This window comes from Pelobates fuscus, chromosome 12, assembly GCF_036172605.1.
Source record: "Pelobates fuscus isolate aPelFus1 chromosome 12, aPelFus1.pri, whole genome shotgun sequence".
NCBI lineage: Eukaryota > Metazoa > Chordata > Amphibia > Anura > Pelobatidae > Pelobates > Pelobates fuscus.
In genome coordinates this window covers 124,782,603-124,804,578 of record NC_086328.1, presented here as the reverse complement: position 1 = coordinate 124,804,578, position 21,976 = coordinate 124,782,603, and the positions used below count along the sequence as shown (strand labels likewise).

General features: G+C 43.4%; 1 protein-coding gene and 1 long non-coding RNA gene across 9 annotated transcripts in view; one reads left to right on the top strand and one right to left on the bottom strand.

Moving 5' to 3' along the window:
* The window catches only part of DGKZ (diacylglycerol kinase zeta), a 187,703-nt gene that overhangs the window by 82,281 nt on the left and 83,446 nt on the right, over positions 1 to 21,976 (bottom strand). For 2 of the 8 annotated variants that reach the window (XM_063437878.1, XM_063437880.1), the window contains exons 1-2: positions 15,445 to 15,494; positions 7,770 to 7,820 (exon numbers count right to left, since the gene is read on the bottom strand). The exons of 3 other annotated variants lie outside the window; for them this stretch is intronic. In XM_063437878.1, the coding sequence (XP_063293948.1) occupies positions 7,770 to 7,820; position 15,445 (52 nt within the window). In that variant the 5' untranslated portion in view covers positions 15,446 to 15,494. Of the gene's footprint in view, positions 1 to 7,769; positions 7,821 to 10,550; positions 10,570 to 15,444; positions 15,495 to 21,976 lie in introns of those variants that run through there. 3 more of the 8 variants (XM_063437881.1, XM_063437882.1, XM_063437879.1) reach the window with 2 other exon arrangements.
* LOC134578826 (uncharacterized) lies at positions 7,335 to 11,589 on the top strand. Its single transcript, XR_010086137.1, has 3 exons — positions 7,335 to 7,366; positions 7,709 to 7,889; positions 11,232 to 11,589. It is a non-coding gene; the product is annotated as an uncharacterized LOC134578826 (long non-coding RNA).

Here is a 21,976-nt window from a genome sequence, read left to right as displayed (position 1 = left end):
TTAAGGCAGACTCATGTCTAACTACGAAACACAGAAACTTAAAGTATTGGATAAGGAAGTATATGAATGCCCTTATTATTAATATAACCTGCACATTCACACTAAATAAATATGTTGGGAGTTCTGGACAAAATGCTTGGAGGGTGGAATCTGCAGGAACATTCCATTGGTTTCCATTATAATTGCTCTACTTCTAGAATGTACAGCCCAGTCCCAGGCACCATTATTATCCTAAGAGAAAGTTCAAAGAGCAAGGTGCAGAGCTTGCAAAGCCTGGCGACTGACAAATACAGGATCGTCAAATGCAAAAATATTATTTTTAAATTTTTTGCATAATTTTTCATGCAGGATCTCAATAATTAGGGGTGAATAAAATTAGGCCTGGATTGTAAACTACAAATTATAGGAATGGTCCATGAGAACATTTAAGCTGGTCCTCAGGAGGTCCATTTCTGATCTAAAACTCAAGCTTTTATGCCAATTATAAATTAAATGAGATATTGTACACATGTCACAGAATGTGGTCCTTTCTAAATAGGTCCCAAGCAGAGCGTGAAAAAGAAAAAAGAAAAATACCTGCTCCATAACATTTATACAGAAATGTTAAAAAAAAAAACAACAAAAAAAAAAAACAACATATAGGCGATAGCGTATAAATTATATTATATACTACATAGGGCTTAACATTTTTCACTTTCCCCTTAGCCTGTGATAACGGGAAAATGTATAACTAGGGAGTATAAATTAATCCCTGGTAAGTGTAGTCTTGCAGAGGCCAGTAACTTTTAGGCCTGACTAATAGCGTAGGACTGAAATGGTCTCATGTTTAGCAGGAGACACAGCAGAGGTTTGTATTTTTACACGTGTCATTGCACTTTTAAAGGATCACTATATGCACCCACACCACTTCATCTCAATGAAGTGGTCTGGGTACAGAGGCCCTGTTGGTTCTACTCCTGCAAGGTAAAACATTGCAGTTTTGTAGATACGGCAGGGATTTTCATTGCGGGGCTAAACACACCTCTAGCTGCTCTATTTTCAGTCACTAGAGCCAGTCTTTTCTGTTGTGCAGACATAACCAAGCCGGACTCTGGTTGTGTGTGGCTTGATGTCCTCATGCATTGCGTTCCAATGAATAGCATTTGACCGGACAAGAGTGGTGTTTCCCGCACATGTGCTTCTATGAGAAGCATTGGACTAGACGTAAAGACCAGGAAGAAATGGCCTGCAAGAAGACATCAGTGGAGATGGAGCAGGTGTCTGCACAGCTTTTGTTTCGGAACTGAATAAGCACATGTAAACATTTTTGTTCTTAATTCAATTTGGGGAGGAACATGAATCTAAATAGGGTGTAGAACACTAACATTAGCAATACAAACAGTTATTCCGAACGCAATAATGTTCCTTTAACTTCTTCAGTCTGCATGGTTTGTTTTTTTGTGCTTAATCCAGGAGTATATAATCAGCACTGAGCGGTGGAAGAAATAGGTCTCTCGAAGAGCTAAAAGGAGCTGATTAACAGAATAGATTAAACAATATTTTATAAAAATAGAATTGACTTGCATTGAGGAGGTTTACCGTTAGATGTCCACAATGGACTAGACCAGGTTTACAGCAGGCCTTTAAAAATCCAGAATTGGGAAAGTGTTAATGGTGCAATGATCTGCAGGCACACAGGGTGTAATGATCTGCAGGCACACCGCGTGTAATGGTGTAATGATCTGCAGGCACACAGGGTTAAACTCCCTCCTCTCCATACATCCTGCCCGGCACAATACGCTTTGATGTAGGTGTGAGAAGTACCCTTTGTGTTATGTTCCGATTCTATTATTTTGATCCCTTTTAATTTTAATGAGGGTCTTTTCATCTGTTAATCATCGATAGACCCCTGCAGATTGAAGTGGCGAACACTCAGGGCTTCTCACATGTGAGGGATGACTAACCTTTGGCACTCCAGCTGTTGAATGCTGCTCTCCCAGCTTGCTCAGCCAGTCCCATCAGCAGGTGTGCCAGACATTAGCCATCACTGATGTATGATGACCTTTGCTGTGACAGAGAGCAGGATCAGTGTTGAGCGTCATGCTGCGAGCATTGCTGCTAAATCTGCCATTCTGTAGTGGACACAAATTTCACATGCGGTCAGGTGCTGCATTAAGGTTCTGCCCAGTAGGTTGTAATATTGAAATGCTTCCAGAGATCCATGAACGGAGTTCCTTTGGACCACGTGTAATTCGCCACATACAATCAGGTACTTTTCATGTGTTGCCCAACAGTATATGGCGTTTCAAAGTGACCAATGCAAAATGTGATAATATGCACTGGAAAGTGGTGCAGTGAGAGCCGGCGGGGCCTGCACTGGATAGTGGTGCAGTGAGAGCCGGCGGGGCCTGCACTGGATAGTGGTGCAGTGAGAGCCGGCGGGGCCTGCACTGGATAGTGGTGCAGTGAGAGCCGGCGGGGCCTGCACTGGATAGTGGTGCAGTGAGAGCCGGCGGGGCCTGCACTGGATAGTGGTGCAGTGAGAGCCGGCGGGGCCTGCACTGGATAGTGGTGCAGTGAGAGCCGGCGGGGCCTGCACTGGATAGTGGTGCAGTGAGAGCCGGCGGGGCCTGCACTGGATAGTGGTGCAGTGACAGCTGGCGGGGCCTGCACTGGATAGTGGTGCAGTGACAGCTGGCGGGGCCTGCACTGGATAGTGGTGCAGTGAGAGCTGGCGGGGCGGAGTTTGTGGGGCTTTGCACTGGATAATGGTGCAATAGGGGTGGACAGGGCCTACACTGGATAATTGTGCAGTAAGAGTGGACCAGGCAGCACTTGACATGTGCAGTGAAAGGTAACAGAAACAGTGCTGCATATAGTGCTAGGTAGTGTGCATTGAGAAGAAACAAATCCATCAATGGCAAGTGTGCAGCAAGAGAGGAAATGTGAATCGAGTAGGACAGGACCAGCAGTGAATGCTCTGTAGTAAGAGGGGGCAGTATCAGCACTGCAAGCTGTGAACTGAGAGGGGGCAGTATCCGCACTGCGAGCTGTGAACTGAGAGGGGGCAGTATCATCACTGCAAGCTGTGCATCTAGTGGGGGCAGTATCAGCACTGCAAGCTGCGCATCTAGTGGGGGCAGTATCAGCACTGCAAGCTGCGCATCTAGTGGGGGCAGTATCAGCACTGCAAGCTGCGCATCTAGTGGGGGCAGTATCAGCACTGCAAGCTGCGCATCTAGTGGGGGCAGTATCAGCACTGCAAGCTGCGCATCTAGTGGGGGCAGTATCAGCACTGCAAGCTGCGCATCTAGTGGGGGCAGTATCAGCACTGCAAGCTGCGCATCTAGTGGGGGCAGTATCAGCACTGCAAGCTGCGCATCTAGTGGGGCAGTATCAGCACTGCAAGCTGCGCATCTAGTGGGGGCAGTATCAGCACTGCAAGCTGCGCATCTAGTGGGGGCAGTATCAGCACTGCAAGCTGCGCATCTAGTGGGGGCAGTATCAGCACTGCAAGCTGTGCATCTAGTGGGGGCAGTATCAGCACTGCAAGCTGTGCATCTAGTGGGGGCAGTATCAGCACAGCGAGCTAAGCATCTAGTGGGGGCAGCATCAGCACTGCGAGCTAAGCATCTAGTGGGGGCAGTATCAGCAAGCTGCAAATCTAGTGGGGGCAGTATCAGCACTGCGAGCTAAGCATCTAGTGGGGGCAGCATCAGCACTGCGAGCTAAGCATCTAGTGGGGGCAGCATCAGCACTGCAAGCTAAGCATCTAGTGGGGGCAGTATCAGCACTGCGAGCTGCGCATCTAGTGGGGGCAGTATCAGCACTGCGAGCTGCGCATCTAGTGGGGGCAGTATCAGCACTGCGAGCTGCGCATCTAGTGGGGGCAGTATCAGCAAGCTGCAAATCTAATGGGGGCAGTATCAGCACTGCAAGCTGCGCATCTAGTGGGGGCAGTAATATGCAGTGAAGACGTACAGGACCAGCACTGAGAGCTGCACTGTTTGAAAAGAGGCCGCTCTCTTTCCCTAGCATGCAAACAGGTTAATCCACCAGGCAGGAATACAGTCGTGAAAAATTAAGGAGATTTTAAACTTTCAAAATACAACATTGTATTGACACCTATCTGCCTATGTGCACATGGTCCTGCTATTCTGTTAGGTGATGGATGGCCTGGATCTGTATTATAAGCAGAACAGCTGGAGGGGAGGTATTATAGCCCAAATCCTGCAAACAGCATAGGAGGAGGAAAGATTAGGTTCAGCTTGCTATAAATGAGGAGCATCAGCTCTGCAGAAAGGCATGGCTGAGTTAGAAAGTGGGGGGTGGGGGGACAAATATTACACATTCCTGTCAATAATGATGAGCTGATTGTCTAAAGAACTAGCCTTTTAATGTCTCCTTGTGCTAAATAATATGCTCATTTTAACTTCTCCGCTGCCAAAATAGGCTATAGTACTTGGGCATGCTAGTCCCAGTGCAGGGTGAAATGCTGTGTCCTCTTTTGGGGACGTTCCCAAGCCTCCTTTCTAAAGCTATTCTGGACTGAAGCCCAGAACAGCCAAAAAGAACACGGGTTAAAGGTCCTTTGCTTGAAAAAGAATGAACAGGAAGCGGGTTGTTAAATGCATTTCCTGTGCTCAGCCTTTGGAACAATACAAAGTAACTTCAACAGGGTTTTTCGGTATAAATCTGCATGTACAATGCTGGTCCTTGTGGGTACAAATAGAGAGATGTATCCATCTGTGCTCGATTATTCATATATAGAACAAACATCTGAATATTGGTAACAAAACACTTTATTTCCTACCCTGAAACACTCAAAATATAGTCTATCTTGTATTTCAATTACATAGCAAAGTGCAAATTATAAAGCAGCATACAACCCAAGTGTCCCGATTTAGGAGGGACAGTCACTATTTTTCGCCAAAATCCCTCTGTCACTCTTTTCTATCACAATGTCCCTCTTTTATAGAAGCTCCATACTGTTGGTGTGTGAGTGTATAACAGAGCTCCAAAGCAACAATACAATACCAGTAATGTGTCTTTAAACTACAATAAATGTGTTTAGAAATCAGTCCGTGCAAATAACATACATTGTTCTTGTTGTAAATTATATTTTAGTTGCATATTGTTATTAGTAATTTGCCTAGTTTCTCAGACAAACCTCACCACTAGTCACATCCCCACTCACACACCTACAATGAAACGGTCTCTCTTTGTCCATTAGAAATGTTGGAAGATATGGAGTAGGTCCTACACTATCCACAGACACAATCCAAAATATATAGCTCAAAAACTTCTGAGTAAGTCAGCCATCAACCCCCTTCATACATAGTAAACGCATTTGGAGCATGGAAAAGATTCCATGTTCTCCTTCAACTGGTCAACTGTTTGAGGGATGAGCATCAAAGTAACCACTATTCATGTTATTTAAAATATAAAATAAACAACACAGATGAAGAAACTTATGTGAATAAAGTCGGATGTTATGTATAAAAAGTACAGATACAGATTTCTAAAAGTTGAGCAATCACCGTGGAGACCAATGGACCATTCCCTTTGACTGTTACAGTATTAGAATTTTGCCCCAAGATTCCTCTGTATTCACATGCCCCAAATGTTTCAATTGGTGGATATTTTCCAAGACCCGATTTAGGTCAGCAGTGAAAGCATTCCCATGTTGTTGGTCACACCGTTTGTAAGTAACAGACGTTACATATTTAGATTTTTATAGTGTTGTACGAAGTCCCCATGAGGACTGCAAAGTGAGTGATCACCGATCAATTATTATTACTGTCATTCTGTGTTGGCAGGGACACCCATAGGTAGCAAAGTAAGGTGTATTTTAGGACAGAAAAGATTTAAAGGGCAACAGATTAAAAGATCTAGAATACAATATTGGATTTGCATAAAATCTGTGGCATACAAATGTAAAGTGTCAATTGTCAGGAATTCAAAGTTAATACAAAGTGAATGTAAAAGTTTAGGTTACAAAAGCAGGAATCGGAAAACATCTCATGTGTGTTCAATTCTGCTATGTTATCCTAAAGTTTGAAATTCACTTTGAATTCTGAAAATATTCTCACCTTAGAGAGAAAGAATTCTGTTTTATAGCACTAACATTGTATGCCAACTAACTAATCACTGGCATTGGGAGTCCTCTGGCTATTTTACACATATCTAGACTTTATATATAGACTCCTTTACACAAAATACAGGGCTTGTTAAAAATAATGTGAATTGTGGGGAAATGCAATTCAATTCCAGCATAAATCTTTGTGAATAGTGGTTTGTTTCTCTCCTAAAAGCAATTTAGTCAACAAACCCCCATTAAAACATTCTGCCAAAAATAAACTAAAGGTCTCGTGTTCAGCGTTACAAATAGAACCTTTATTCATTCATCGCCCCCACTGTGTTAAGCCACGTCTATTATTACTGAGAGAGATAGATACATGCAGGCACGGATAGGACAGGATAATGCACAAGCAGGTTTAAAGTACGAAAAAAATTAACAGAAACAGGAAGAACTCTGCAAGCGAGGACCTCTATTGAACATTTCCCAAAATAGGAAACAATTTAACACTCCAAGATCTGACTAATCTGGGTATGTATCCAAGTTTTATTAGCATAGGAAAGAGACAGAATGATATGCTAGGGCTGATGGAAAGAACTGGAATCAAACGCGGTCCCGAATGGAGAAATTCACTGTCAAACAAAAACACAGATCTTGCAAAGAAACAAAAACACATTTCCTTGTGGCTGTCCCACCCAACACTTTAAACGTGGAGGGACGCTTAGTATTAATTAAGAAGTTAAAAGAGAAAAAAAAAAAAAAAGAAAGGAAAGAACAGGCTGGCGTGGAGGAAGTGTAGACACTTAAAAAAATTTTTTGTTTTGTTTTTTTATTTTGTTTTTAAATGAATACATGTTATACAATAGAGGGTATGAAATTGTTTGAGCAAATGGTACCGTGGAAAATTCAGGGGTGTGAAATTCCCTGGGGGAATCCTTACCAGGATACTGAAAGCAAAAAAAAGAACTTAACCCCTTAAGGACACAACTTCTGGAATAAAAGAGAATCATGACGGAATATTTCCGTCATGTGTCCATAAGGGGTTAATGATTTCAGTTTAACCAGAGGGGGAATACAAATTTTAACTAAACGCCCCCTCCCAAAAACTGAAAGCAAAATTGGCAGGATGACTTTGCTTTGAAGCACACATGGCATGTTTTAAAAGATCAATATGCGTTCCTATTCCAATATATACATAGCGTGAATACCATTTATTTATAGAAAGAGAGATCCAGAGATCTATACACACGCAGCTATTTACATGCCATTGGGTAGACCTGTAGCGATCGCTCAGATAGCAAAATGTTTGTTCTGGCTCTTAAACATCAGTTACGTATTTTTCCCCTTTAAGCATTATTATATATAATTAGCTCTCATTAACACTCAGGCACAAAATCAAAGTTGCTATCATATTGTTGTACTATATGCCCCCTCCACTCGCACCTTTTACATGAGAACACTAAGCAATTACATTTTAGGATTTAACTTCTTCAATACATTCCACTCCTACTGAGGGGGTCATTGGCCAATCCCATCCCCCTCGCCCATCTGCAGTGACAACAATCTAATCTTTAGTTAGGTAACTACAGAACAGTGTTCCTAAAAGAAATGTTAAAAAGTAATGCATTTCTCCCTCTCTTTCACCGAAAGTCACCCACAAGCAAGAGTTCATATCAGCACACATTCAAGGAATTGAGAAAGTCTATATGACCTGAATTGCCGTACAGATGATTCACTGTCGCTGGAGACCAGGAGCAATCCACTGCACAGGAAGAGACGAAGTGGAGTTAGAGTTAAAGAATCAGCATGCTCGGGAGTGTGAGGATGTCAGGTGTGTACCAACTTATTAATGTAGGAGTTTGAGGGCTGGCTGTGAGAACAAGAGGTTGTGCGCTCTGTGAACGAGCATACTGTTTCAGTATAAGTAATAATGTGTTTGTGGTAATGTGTCATATGCCATTCTCAAGCTATGGTGTGCAGAGCACAATATGCTGCTGTCTGTGCACCTATAGGTCATATGTGAGATGTAGAGCGAAGGTGGAGAGCACAAGGCTTTAACGCAAGGAGTCTCAGACAGCCGTGCAGTGTATGTGAGCATTAATAAAGTAAAGGTGAGAAAGTTGTGCTGTGTTGCATATGAATGCAGTAAGTGCTAGGCAGTTGTGCAGTGTAAGGAATTTAATACAGTGATTTGGAGACTGCTGTGCTGTGTAATATACACGACAGAGTTAATGGAGTGATTGCCAGACAGTAGTGCAGTGTATTAAAGATACAACACAGTGAATGTCAGAAAGCTGTGCCGTACATGGGAATCAATCCAGTGAGTGTCACGCAATGTACTGGAGATATTATGCAGTGTTTGTCAGATGGTTGTGGAGTGTATGAGATATAATGCAGTGTGTGTCAGATGGTTGTGGAGTGTATGAGATATAATGCAGTGTGTGTCAGATGGTTGTGCAGTGTATGAGATATAATGCAGTGCATGTCAGATGGTTGCGCAGTGTATGAGATATAATGCAGTGCATGTCAGATGGTTGCGCAGTGTATGAGATATAATGCAGTGCATGTCAGATGGTTGCGCAGTGTATGAGATATAATGCAGTGCATGTCAGATGGTTGCGCAGTGTATGAGATATAATGCAGTGTGTGTCAGATGGTTGCACAGTGTATGAGATATAATGCAGTGCATGTCAGATGGTTGCGCAGTGTATGAGATATAATGCAGTGCGTGTCAGATGGTTGCGCAGTGTATGAGATATAATGCAGTGCGTGTCAGATGGTTGCGCAGTGTATGAGATATAATGCAGTGCATGTCAGATGGTTGTGCAGTGTATGAGATATAATGCAGTGCGTGTCAGATGGTTGCGCAGTGTATGAGATATAATGCAGTGTTTGTCAGATGGTTGTGCAGTGTATGAGATATAATGCAGTGCATGTCAGATGGTTGCGCAGTGTATGAGATATAATGCAGTGCATGTCAGATGGTTGCGCAGTGTATGAGATATAATGCAGTGTGTGTCAGATGGTTGCACAGTGTATGAGATATAATGCAGTGCATGTCAGATGGTTGCACAGTGTAGGAGATATTATGTAGTGCGTGTCAGATGGTTGCGCAGTGTATGAGATATAATGCAGTGCATGTCAGATGGTTGCGCAGTGTATGAGATTTAATGCAGTGCATGTCAGATGGTTGCGCAGTGTATGAGATATAATGCAGTGCATGTCAGATGGTTGCGCAGTGTATGAGATATAATGCAGTGCATGTCAGATGGTTGCGTAGTGTAGGAGATATAATGCAGTGTGTGTCAGATGGTTGCGCAGTGTATGAGATATAATGCAGTGTGTGTCAGATGGTTGCGCAGTGTATGAGATATAATGCAGTGCATGTCAGATGGTTGCGCAGTGTAGGAGATATTATGCAGTGCGTGTCAGGCAGTTGCGCAGTGTATGTGAGATGGTTGCGCAGTGTATGAGATATAATGCAGTGCATGTCAGATGGTTGCACAGTGTATGAGATATTATGCAGTGCGTGTCAGATGGTTGCACAGTGTAGGAGAGATTATGCAGTGTGTGTCAGACTGTAGTGCAGTGTATGAGAGATTATGCAGTGCGTGTCAGATGGTTTTGCAGTGTATGAGCGATATAATGCAGTGTATGTGTGAGAGTTAATGCAGTCAGTGTCAGACAGTTGTGCAGTGCATGTGAGGATCAATCAAGTGAGAGTGTCAGACAGTTGTAAGAGGGGACATTAATACAGTGGGTGTAAATTATAGTTGCGAGGTTCCAGCTCTAACTCAAATATATAGCACAGCAATTGAACAGTGAGGGTCACCGTCACCCCGGAGACTGAGCAGCGAGGATCACCGTCACCCCGGAGACTGAGCAGCGAGGGTCACCGTCACCTCGGAGACTGAGCAGTGAGGGTCACCGTCACCCCGGAGACTGAGCAGTGAGGGTCACCGTCACCCCGGAGACTGAGCAGTGAGGGTCACCGTCACCCCGGAGACTGAGCAGTGAGGGTCACCGTCACCCCGGAGACTGAGCAGTGAGGGTCACCGTCACCCCGGAGACTGAGCAGTGAGGGTCACCGTCACCCCGGAGACTGAGCAGTGAGGGTCACCGTCACCCCGGAGACTGAGCAGTGAGGGTCACCGTCACCCCGGAGACTGAGCAGTGAGGGTCACCGTCACCCCGGAGACTGAGCAGTGAGTGCAAATGTCGGAGTTCATGCAATAAATATTTAACCAGTTTGACAAGGTATGTGTAAAAGAAATAATGCAGCGAACATAAAGACTCTTGTGCTTTCTATGTGACAGAAACTGCAGTGTGCGTCTGACAGCTGTGCATGAGAGAGTTAAAGGTTCACTCTAAGCAGTATTATTAGGTATTTATATAGCGCCAACATATTCAGCAGAGTTGCACAATAGAGCTAATACAGACAAATAATGAACACCGATTCAAAAGGAACAGGAGACCCTGCCCGTGAGCTTACTGTAGCTTATGGCAGTTGTTCTAATTCAATAGATGCTGTTCCTCAGTTTTTTTTTTTGCCAACTGGGTTTGGAGCAGTTAGAGAGCTCAGAGCTTCCCTATAATATGGAGCACTATTGCAGCAAGTGTCACAATCGAAAGAGTTAATGCAGCGTGCAGAGCATGCTTGAGTAGCGTGTGTGGGAGAGGAAGATCGTGTATCTAATAACAAATATTTGTGCAGCGTGTGTGACAAATTGGATATTAACTCTCTTTTAGACAGTAGTGTAATGTGTTATTTTAGAGTGTACTGTTCGGGAGATACAGATTAAATGCCATGCAGGTTAGGGTTCTACTTATATGCATCAACAAGGAGGGGTCTGGAGAGAGGAGATCGGAGGTTGTCAGCTGACATTTGATAACTGTCTGTCTTAGCCAAAAATAACGTGTTTGATACACAGCGTGGTCAGTGTATATGGTGCGTGTAGAGGGCGGTGTAATGTGAGTGAGGGGCACAGCAGATGTGTGCAGAATGGAGTCCATACGTGTGGGTCTGTAAGAAAAGTTGTGTCTCGGTGTGTCAGTAAGAGGGAGAGGCTGCCAGTCTTCCAGTCAGCGGGCACCACACTTAAGTCCTAGTTTGGAGTTTGGTTTGAGAGGTTCTTGAACTCACCCCCCCCCCAACCCCCCCTCTTCCCACCAGCACAGGACGAGAGAGAAACCTCATTGGTAAGACCACGCTCTTCAAAAAGGGGAGTGAATAGAAGATATCATTGAGAGGAGGAGAGAGGAAACCGGAGGGAGGACGAGAGGAAGAGAGAGAAATGGAACAGGTGAATGAATGCCAGAGAAAGAATAGGAAGCACAAGAGGATAAAATAAAATAAATAAAACCAGAAGACAAACAAACAGTGAGTCTCATTTACTAGAAATAAGACGAGAATAAGATTAATTTATTACACAAATTAAAATTAATTAAAAAACAAATAAATAAAACGGACAATCCGTGACTATGGGTTAGCTGGAGATTCTGTTTTCAATTCAGTATAGCTTGGTAAAGGAATCCACAATTAAATAAACAGAGCTAGGAGTGGGAATTAACGTGCTCACGGTACATAAATCCTAATAATGAATTATGAATAAAGTAAGGGGTATGGAAATAATGGAGTGAGTAGAGAAAATGATGAGTGTGTAAACTAGAATGTAGCAAACATGAAATAAAGGAGGAGAATATGGAACATGGGAAAGAAGAAAGTGGAAGAATATTGCATTTATAGAAAAGAGGGAATGAGGAGTGGAGTAATTGTGAAATAAAAGGACAAAGAATCAAGTGTTTGTGACTGAAGGGCAAAGAATGATGGGGAACTTAAAATAATGGAAGGAGTGACAGAATCAAGAGTGTGTTGAGATAAATGTGGGGACAGAGTGTGGGAATGAAATAAAGTGTGAATTAGGAGTGTGGGAAAGACATAAAGAAAAAGAATGATAAACCTGGTATAATAAAGGTCAAAGCATAAAGGAAGGATGGGTTAAGAAATGAATAGAATTAAACAAGGAAGGAGTACAAGAATTATTATTATTATTATTATTGCCATTTATATAGCGCCAACAGATTCCGTAGCGCTTTACAATATTTTGAGAGGGGGGGATGTAACAATAAATAAGACAATTACAAGAAAACTTACAGGAATAATAGGTTGAAGAGGACCCTGCTCAAATGAGCTTACAGTCTATAGGAGGTGGGGTATTAGAAACATTAGGATAGGAAATATCAAGTAGGAGTGAAGCAGAGCTGGAGGAGAGAGCAAAGCACTATCCCATAGGGACAGGTATGTAAGGGAGAGATTACTCTGGGAGGCCATACGCTTTCCTGAAGAGATGGGATTTAAGGCCCTTCTTAAATGATTGAAGACTAGGGGAGAGTCTGATGGCAGTAGGCAAGTTATTCCATAGGAGAGGAGCCGCCCGTGAGAAGTCCTGCAAGCGTGAGTTGGCCGTACGGGTGCGAGCAGCGGTCAGGAGGTGGTCGCGGGCAGAGCGGAGGGTCCGAGGAGGGGCATACCTCTGGATCAGTGAAGAGATATAAGAGGGGCTGGAATTGTTCAGTGCTTTAAAATGTATGGGTTAGCACTTTGAATTGACTCCTATAGGATACAGGGAGCCAATGTAAGGACTGGCAGAGGGGCGAGGTGTGAGAGGACCGACTGGATAGGAAAATCAGTCTAGCTGCAGCATTCATTACAGACTGTAGCGGGGCAGTATGGCTTTTGGGGAGACCAATCTGGAGAGGGTTACAGTAATCCATGCGGGAAATTACTAGAGCATGGACAAGCTCCTTGGTAGCATCTTGCGTAAGAAAGGGGCGGATGCGGGCTATGTTTTTGAGTTGGAACCTACAGGACTTGGCAACAAACTGGATGTGAGACTCAAAGGTGAGACCAGAGTCAAGTATGACGCCAAGACAGCGCGCTTGTAGGGATGGACTTATGTGGATATCACTGACTTGAAGGGAGAGTGAGAGAGGAGGATCAGTATTAGGAGGAGGAAAGACAAGGAGTTCAGTTTTAGAGAGGTTAAGTTTGAGAAAGCGTGACGACATCCAGTCAGAGATGGAAGAGAGGCAAGCAGTGACTGAAGAATGAAGGGATACCAATAGAAAATAGAAGAAGAAGAAGAAGAAAAAAATAGTAAACGTTTGGCATAGAAACATCGATACATCTGCAGAGGTAGTTATGGTATTGTAACCTTTCCATTAGGCAGTCACCTACACACATCCTGCAGACCCCACAATTTCAGAGGTAGCTTGAGATTTATAGTAAAACAACGTGGTGGGTGAGTCAGAAATGGCGGCCCAGAGAGACAAACCACGACTGGGGATGTGACCTGGTAAGCCCTTACAATGGAGGAGCAACACCTACTCTTTCACATCGAAAACTATACCTAACCACACTCCGAGCACTCCGCATTAACATGAAACACACAGCAAATCGAAAAAGGAAAGCCAGAGACATGTCAGGGGAGAAAGCAATTGCAGGATGATTATTTAGGGGCAGAAATATGTGCAAACATTGGGCATAGAGCCACAAATAAAAAAACAGGGGATAACCTGAGACAACCCACAAGATGACAACACAAACAAGACAATACACCCACAACAAGGAGGTATAGCAGACAATCACAGGAATGAAAACAACAGTTAAGTATTTCTGAGTAAACAGCAATAAGATTTTTTTTTTAGAAGGAAATAACAGAAGTAAATACGATGCAATATACTGCTAACCTAACCCTAGCTTATTGCCTTGTCACTAGACAGACGCAATTGTATTACCCTGTCCGTAGCCAAACCCCTGCATATTGCCTCATCCCCAGCCAGATTCGTGCATATTGTCCCGTCGACAGCCAGAGCCATGTTGACCGCCAGAGCCATGTCGACCAGCCATGTCGACCGCCCCCGTCGACAGCTAGGGCCATGTCGACCCCCCTGTCGCTAGGCAAAACCCAGCAGAGTTCCCCAGTCACTAGCCAAAAACCCAGCAGAGTTCCCCAGTCACTAGCCAAAAACCCAGCAGAGTGCCCAGTCGCTCGCCAAAACCAAGCAGAGTGCCCAGTCGCTCGCCAAAACCAAGCAGAGTGCCCAGTCGCTCGCCAAAACCAAGCAGAGTGCCCAGTCGCTCGCCAAAACCAAGCAGAGTGCCCAGTCGCTCGCCAAAACCAAGCAGAGTGCCCAGTCGCTCGCCAAAACCAAGCAGAGTGCCCAGTCGCTCGCCAAAACCAACCAGAGTGCCCAGTCGCTCGCCAAAACCAACCAGAGTGCCCAGTCGCTCGCCAAAACCAAGCAGAGTGCCCAGTCGCTCGCCAAAACCAAGCAGAGTGCCCAGTCGCTCGCCAAAACCAAGCAGAGTGCCCCGTCGCTCGCCAAAACCAAGCAGAGTGCCCCGTCGCTCGCCAAAACCAAGCAGAGTGCCCCGTCGCTCGCCAAAACCAAGCAGAGTGCCCCGTCGCTCGCCCAAGCAGAGTGCCCCGACGCTCGCCAAAACCAAGCAGAGTTCCCCGTCGCTCGCCAAATCCAAGCAGAGTGCCCCGTCGCTCGCCAAAACCAAGCAGAGTGCCCCGTCGCTCGCCAAAACCAAGCAGAGTGCCCCGTCGCTCGCCAAAACCAAGCAGAGTGCCCCGTCGCTCGCCAAAACCAAGCAGAGTGCCCCGTCGCTCGCCAAAACCAAGCAGAGTGCCCCGTCGCTCGCCAAAACCAAGCAGAGTGCCCAGTCGCTCGCCAAAACCAAGCAGAGTGCCCCGTCGCTCGCCAAAACCAAGCAGAGTGCCCCGTCGCTCGCCAAAACCAAGCAGAGTGCCCCGTCGCTCGCCAAAACCAAGCAGAGTGCCCCGTCGCTCGCCAAAACCAAGCAGAGTGCCCCGTCGCTCGCCAAAACCAAGCAGAGTGCCCCGTCGCTCGCCAAAACCAAGCAGAGTGCCCCGTCGCTCGCCAAAACCAAGCAGAGTGCCCCGTCGCTCGCCAAAACCAAGCAGAGTGCCCCGTCGCTCGCCAAAACCAAGCAGAGTGCCCCGTTGCCAGCCAAAACCCAGCACATTACACTACACCACAAGCCAAGCACAGAATGAAGAAAGATGGGAGGAAGATCATAGCTTAATGTCTGAAATATACATATTTATAAATTAAGGTTTGTATAAATGACAAAGAAAGCATGTGTGAGATCGAGAGACAGAGAGACAGAGAGAGAGAGATATGGGTAGATAAAGAGAGGCAGCGAGGCAGGGGTAGAGAGAGAGACACACACGGGCAGATAACGAAAGAGAGAGAGAGAGAGAGAGAGAGATAACTAGAGAGAGGCAGATACAGATAGGTATAGATATAGAGAGGGGCAAATACAGAGATAGAGAGAGACAGAGTTATAGACTCACTGTTGAAGGAATAACAGCTGCGGTAGATCTGGGGGCTACAGTGAGCTGCAGAAAGACTTTAAGGAGATTAATAAAATAGAGAGACTGAGCTTTTATCTTGCAGGGTCGCCCCGACCCCCCTTTAGCTTCCTACCAGTCACACAAGCTCCTATCATGAATATACCACAAACTGCGCACAGCAGCTCCACATGTCATCAGTACAGGCAGCGCTGTATACATTCAAGATATGGACTTTAATCCAGTAATTAATGGGTTTCTTCATGTGAACAACAGAGTGGAGCAGCACCTGCTGGTAAGACTTGAAATTACACTCACAATGAGCGTATGACCCAAATTAGGGACCATTTTCCTGCTGGATGCATTAGTTTTTCTCTAAATAAAAACAGTCAATATTTCATTTCAATGACTGCATACTGAAATGTGCAGACACTGAGAAAGTGATAATTACAAATGAACAATTTAAGACAGTCGTTTGGTCTTGCATCCAATGTGGCATGCCTTGCTGTGCCCACTTTTGTTGCATTTAGATTTGTCCTAATTAAGGTGAACCCAGTCCTCAAGTACCCCTACCAGTCCAGGATTAAGGGGTTAGCCTGTTGTGTCTAAAGTGTTTTGTTTGTTTTTTTAAACACAACAGGGTAATCCCTAAATCCTGGACTGTTAGGGGGTACTTGAGGACTGGGTTAGGAACCCATGCTTCTAGACAAATCACTATTTGATACGCACTCAGATTTTTGTTTCAATATTGGAAATAGATCTCTATTCCAATAGCATAGATGTACTACAAGTAGTGCCCGCAATGTATCACACATATATTTACATTTTTTTACAAAGACGGGCACGCACCAATATCCAAACATCAGCGAAGAGTGGAAAAAAAAGTTGTTTATACATATATTATGGTAATTTCGTTTTCACACTCCAGAAACCGGATTGATAATTCTCCACCAAACAAGTTACATTACATTTCACCGGTGCTATGGAGTCAGGATCATAAGAAAAGGAAAACTGTCAAGTAACCCTCTATTGTTTGGTATTCAATAAGCAACGAACACACAGTAAGCTTACAACAGGTGTAGGCAATAGCTGTGCTAATAGAAACATTAGCCAAAATAAAAAACTGGAAGCCAATTTCCAGGCTAGACTGTGGTTCAGTCAATCCGTACAAAAACAGAAAAATAACTTATTGCAACAAAGTCAGGCAGAGGTTTTGGGGGATACAGAGTTCAGACCTCAGCAACAGTTGCGTTCATAATTAAGAAGGAGTCGATCTGCTGAACAAGATGTGAAGGACTGTATCCACCTTTCTGAATTGTGTTTTGATCAGAAGTTGCACAAGTCGCCAATTGTGCATTTGTGTAGCAGAGTGTTGGTGTCTCTTTAAATGGGGAAATATGGTCTTTGCAAAACATGGATGTCATACGGAAAATTTGGACAGCAAATAAAAAGCATTTTTGGCAGATTGCCGCAATTCTAGCTGTGCAAGAACATTGTGAGAGGGACCTCTTTGCATCATAATCAATGAACAAGCAAAAGTTGCTATGGTACTTGCATAGTCCCTTTAATCAAAGAAATTCTATTTAAAGTTTTAGCTAAAATTGAGAATGTAGCAATATATTTGGTACACAAAGCAATGATAGTAAATAGATACTCAAGATACAAAATGTGTAGAAATTAATCTGATCATTTTTTGCATGATGGTGGATTATTGCGGAACTGCAATTTTTCTGTGACAGTTTGACATTCCCTCACCCAGCAAACGTTTTTACGGTTATTCCCACACCCAGTAAAAGCTAACGTTTAGTTATCTATCGGGTAAAACTCCTAGGTAAAAGTTCTGCTTCAAAGGGTTACACCAACCAAAAAAAAACAGCACTTTTACAAAACACTTTTTTTGCTAGAGTAACCCTATATAAAAATATCACTTGTATTTTTTTTATTTTTTTTTTTATGAAGCCTCGACAAATTCCGCAGGAATATTTCCTCAATAAATTCCGCAGCACTGTGCAATAGGTAGACTAACAAACAAGTATTTGCAACAAGACAAGCTGGACGCACAAGGAAAGAGGGTGTTGAGGGCCCTGCTCAAACAAGTTTACATTCTAGAGGGAGTGGGGTAAAGTGACACAAGAGTTTAGGGAAGATGTATTTCATGTATGGGGAAAAGTTTATCAGAATAGTTTACAATGAAGGGTTAGTTTATTGGATGGCAGTTGCAGGAGAGCAAGCAGGGTGGGTAACCAAGATGCGGGGAGGGGAAGCTATTAACAGTTTAGTTGATACGCTTTCCTAAAGAAGTGAGTTTTTAATGATCTTTTAAAGGAACTGAGACTGGATGAGAGTCTAAAGGAGCAGGGAAGGGAGTTCCATAGGAACGGCGCAGCCGTAGAAAGTCTAGAAGGTGGGTAACAGAGAATAGACGCAGATTGTTAGCAGAGCGTAGGGCCCTGGATATCCTTGTGTATTAGTGAGGATAGGTAGGAGCAGCATTCTAGAGAGATTTGTATGCAAACACTAAAAACCACCACTCCGGCATAGATCTCCTCTTAGTCAGTTCCTCCTCTGCTGGCATCAATCAATCAAAGCGATGTCAGAGAGGTCATGGGTGGCGTGGACAAGGGTTAAAGCAACACTATAGTCACCTAAATGACTTTAGCTAAATAAAGCAGTTTTAGTGTATAGATCATCCCCCTGCAATTTCACTGCTCAATTCACTGTCATTTAGGACACTTTGTTTCTGTTTATGCAGCCCTAGCCACACCTCCCCTGGATATGATTGACAGAGCCTGCATGAAAAAAAAATCTTAATTAAACAGAACTTGCAATAAAGAAAGCCTAAATAGGGCTCTCTTTACAGGAAGTGTTTATTGAAGGCTGTGCAAGAGGTGTGACTAGGGTTCATAAACAAGGGGATTTAACTCCTAAATGGCAGAGGATTGAGCAGTGAGGCTGCAGGGGCATGTTCTATACACCAAAACTGCTTCATTAAGCTAAAGTTGTTCAGGTGACTATAGTGTCCCTTTAAGTATGATTAAGTGTGGATATTTCACACGATACATGTGAGGAGGCGAGGGATTGTTTGTCACTCTGAGGGGCAATTCCCATTTTTTTTACGGATTCAGAATAAAGCAAATTTCACATGGATTTGGACCACTCCATTTTATTAATTATTTATGCAAGGAACAGAGGAGTCTCCTTTGAGAAATGTTGCTGTGCTGCCATTGGATGCCAGTCAGATGTGAAATGTGCAATATGCACAGAATTAACATTATGCACCCAGAACTCTTGGTCCGGCCTGGCTAATGACACCCCAATGTTGCAGCTCGATGAGTTACGAGTCCTGCAGCCGTGGGGTTAAACTCTGTATGCGCAGCACATGCAGAATCCCGGCACCATGACCACTTCAAACCCCTTTAACCATTGCAGCTCTATACCACATATTAGAAAAAAATGTCTCCATTTGCTGTGTAACTACACTTTTCAATATCCTTAACTATGGATATTATCGCTTTACATGAACAAGTAAATAACAAATTGATTTAACACACACTGTGGTTATTGCGCTGAGCATGTTAAAGTACTTTGTAAATAATTCTAGTTCCAATGAAAATAGTGGCTTTATGTTTATAACATTGTTTGGTTTATTTAATAATTAACACTTGGTGGTTTCCTTTAAGTGATGCTGGGCGCACAGCAAAACACACTGACTTTTCTGATGTATTCAGTCAAATTCTGGCTGATTAAGAGAGGTTTAAAGGGATACTTCAAGGATCAAAAACAAACTTTAGCTTCAAGAAGCAGTCTCACTGCTCAATTCTCTGCCATTTAGGAGTTAAATCACTTTTGGTTTTAACCCTGGCTAAGATCATCAAGATTGCCATGGCAAGACCAGCTTGGTGTGGGAGGCCTAAATAGTTATTTTAACAATATAGTGTCAGGCATACAGGTTTGTGTTCCTGACACTAGTGTTCCATTAAATAAACATTTTAAAAGGAAACTGCTATTGGCTACCGCAGTCTGATGTGTTAATGTGTATGGACACGGACTATACAGAATCTCAGGGTGGGGGCCAGAAGTAGTTGCATGCATGATGCAGAACAACCTTCGGGATTCGGAGTCAGGTTGAAGCAGCAGGTAAACCTGGATCGCAATGCTCTAAGGCAAAACAAAGCATTAGATAGCTGTGGCATTTAAAGAATTACTCTGTAAAACAGCCGTCACATTCTATGTTTCTAAGTTTACAGGAGCGTAGACGGCAAGCAGTCATATATCAGCCAGATTTGGGGAATAATTCATAGAGCAAGGTGCCATTGTGCTGCAAAGGAATGCAATAAAACCTTTTATTTGGGATGGCTGAGAATGGTGTGACATGCAACCACAATAAACAGTTGAAGTGTGACGTGGCTGCCACCAATATTAGGAATAGAAGTCTACCCTCAAACAGTGCAGTGCTGGGGATTATATTTCCCCATGACTATCTTTAAAGGGACACTACCCTGCCCAAATGAAAAAAAAATAATTAAAATCAATGTTTAGTTGATATACCTCCAATAATTTTCTTTTCCTTCAGGGGTATAAATAACAGCTTGCAAAAGCAGCAGATCTGGTCTGCAGCCTTTGCAAGTCCTCCCTTTCTGGCCCCACCTAGACATTCCGTGGCTGTCCAATCACAGACTTCCCTCTGTATCTCAATGAGCAGTCTTTGCAAGGCAGGTGCTCTGAGATATTGCTCCCACTTGAGTTTCGTTCCTCTGAGCTAAATGTTCGCACAACCTCCAATCGGAATCCGGCTTCTGAATTTTCAGATTCCGCAAGCGCGGAGTGCTGCTAGTAAGGGCAGTTGCTGATTAGCTGAGAGTGGTCAGCTGACGCTCTCAGCCAATCAATGACTCCCCATTTACTAAACTGGCTTGCAAAACAGAAGTTTCTGTGTAAGTCAGGTTAGCGAATAGGGAGAAAATTCAGAAGCCGGATGAACATCGCAGCTGGAGGCAACTTTGGGGTTAAACCATTCCAGAACGATTTAAACCAGGCTTCCCCAAACTCCAGCCCTCCAGATGTTGCTGAACTACAACTCCCATGATTCTCAGCCTATTTCATTGATAGAATCATGGGAGTTGTAGTTCAGCAACATCTGTAGGGCCGACGTTTGGGGAAGCCTGGTTTAAGCCATTGAGGTAAGAGTGCCTCTAGGAGCCTCCTGGTACCATAACTTCTTTTAGATGGCGTTGTTTTGGTGCCTGGAGTGTCCTATTGAGGTCAAAATAGACAAACTTGAAAGAAAAAAATAAATAAATCACCAGCTACTCTAGCCTGACATGTTCTTATTTAGATCACCCTGATAGATGATAGATACCTAGCTGCTAAATTATACCCCTCTTAACCCCAGGCAATTATAAAAGACATGAAGAAGGATTAACCAGCAGGACTTTGTTTTTGCTTTTAGTCTAAACTCCCGTACTAAAGGCTGAACAGAACGTAATATTTTAGCAATACACCTACCTGGCTTACGATTTGATGTTACATTCCCTACAGAAATATTAGTTTTGTCCCACATGTTCAGGACTGTACACCCATTTAAAGCGGTCAGCAATTACGTGTAGGATTCTCCAAGTATATATATACACACACACACATATATACATATATATATATATACACACACACACACATTATATATATATATATACACACACACACATTATATATATATATATATATATATATATATATATATATATATATATATATATATATATACACACACACATTATATATATATATATATATATCTATATCTTTTCAAATGTGTACAGAGGACAAAAAAGGCTAGTGCACCACCTTGCTTTATACAAACATGCAGGGCAATGCTTACTCAGATTTGCCTGAACATGCTTTGCAAATCAGTTGACAAATGAAGTGAATATAGTACGTCAGCACTTTATGGCAGACAAAAGGTTTTCTATCAATGGGAATACAGGAGGGGTTTCACAGATCACTAAAACATCCAGGGTAACAATTTCCATTTATTCATATTTCATTTGTTTTGCGCATGTAATAGGCAGCCCTGGTTGTATCTCTGCATGCTGGCAGTATAGGAGTACACGATAAAATCTAAATTTAAAAAGAAGAAGTAATTTGCCAGTATAATATTCAAAGGAAACGCTACGCTTCTTTAATTGATACCAAGTTACATTCGCATTTTTAGGACAGGGTTGACCTATCAGCGTGCAAGTGCTTCTCCTATTTTCAAAATGAGTTTATATGCCATCTACAGTATAACAAATTGCGGGGGTTTCCAACCCAGTTCTCAAGGCACGTCAACATTCCAGGATTAAGGTATTTTACATTCCAGGAATTAGCCATATTTAAACAAAAAAAACTGTTCTAAAGGAGATCCTAACATAACCTGAACCATTGGCCTGCCCTGAGGACTGGGCTGGAAACCAATACGTTAAGAGTCATTACCTTCGATTTCTAAACTGATAAACAAACCCTGAAGTCTTTGTCTCTCAGACAATGAATGCAGCCC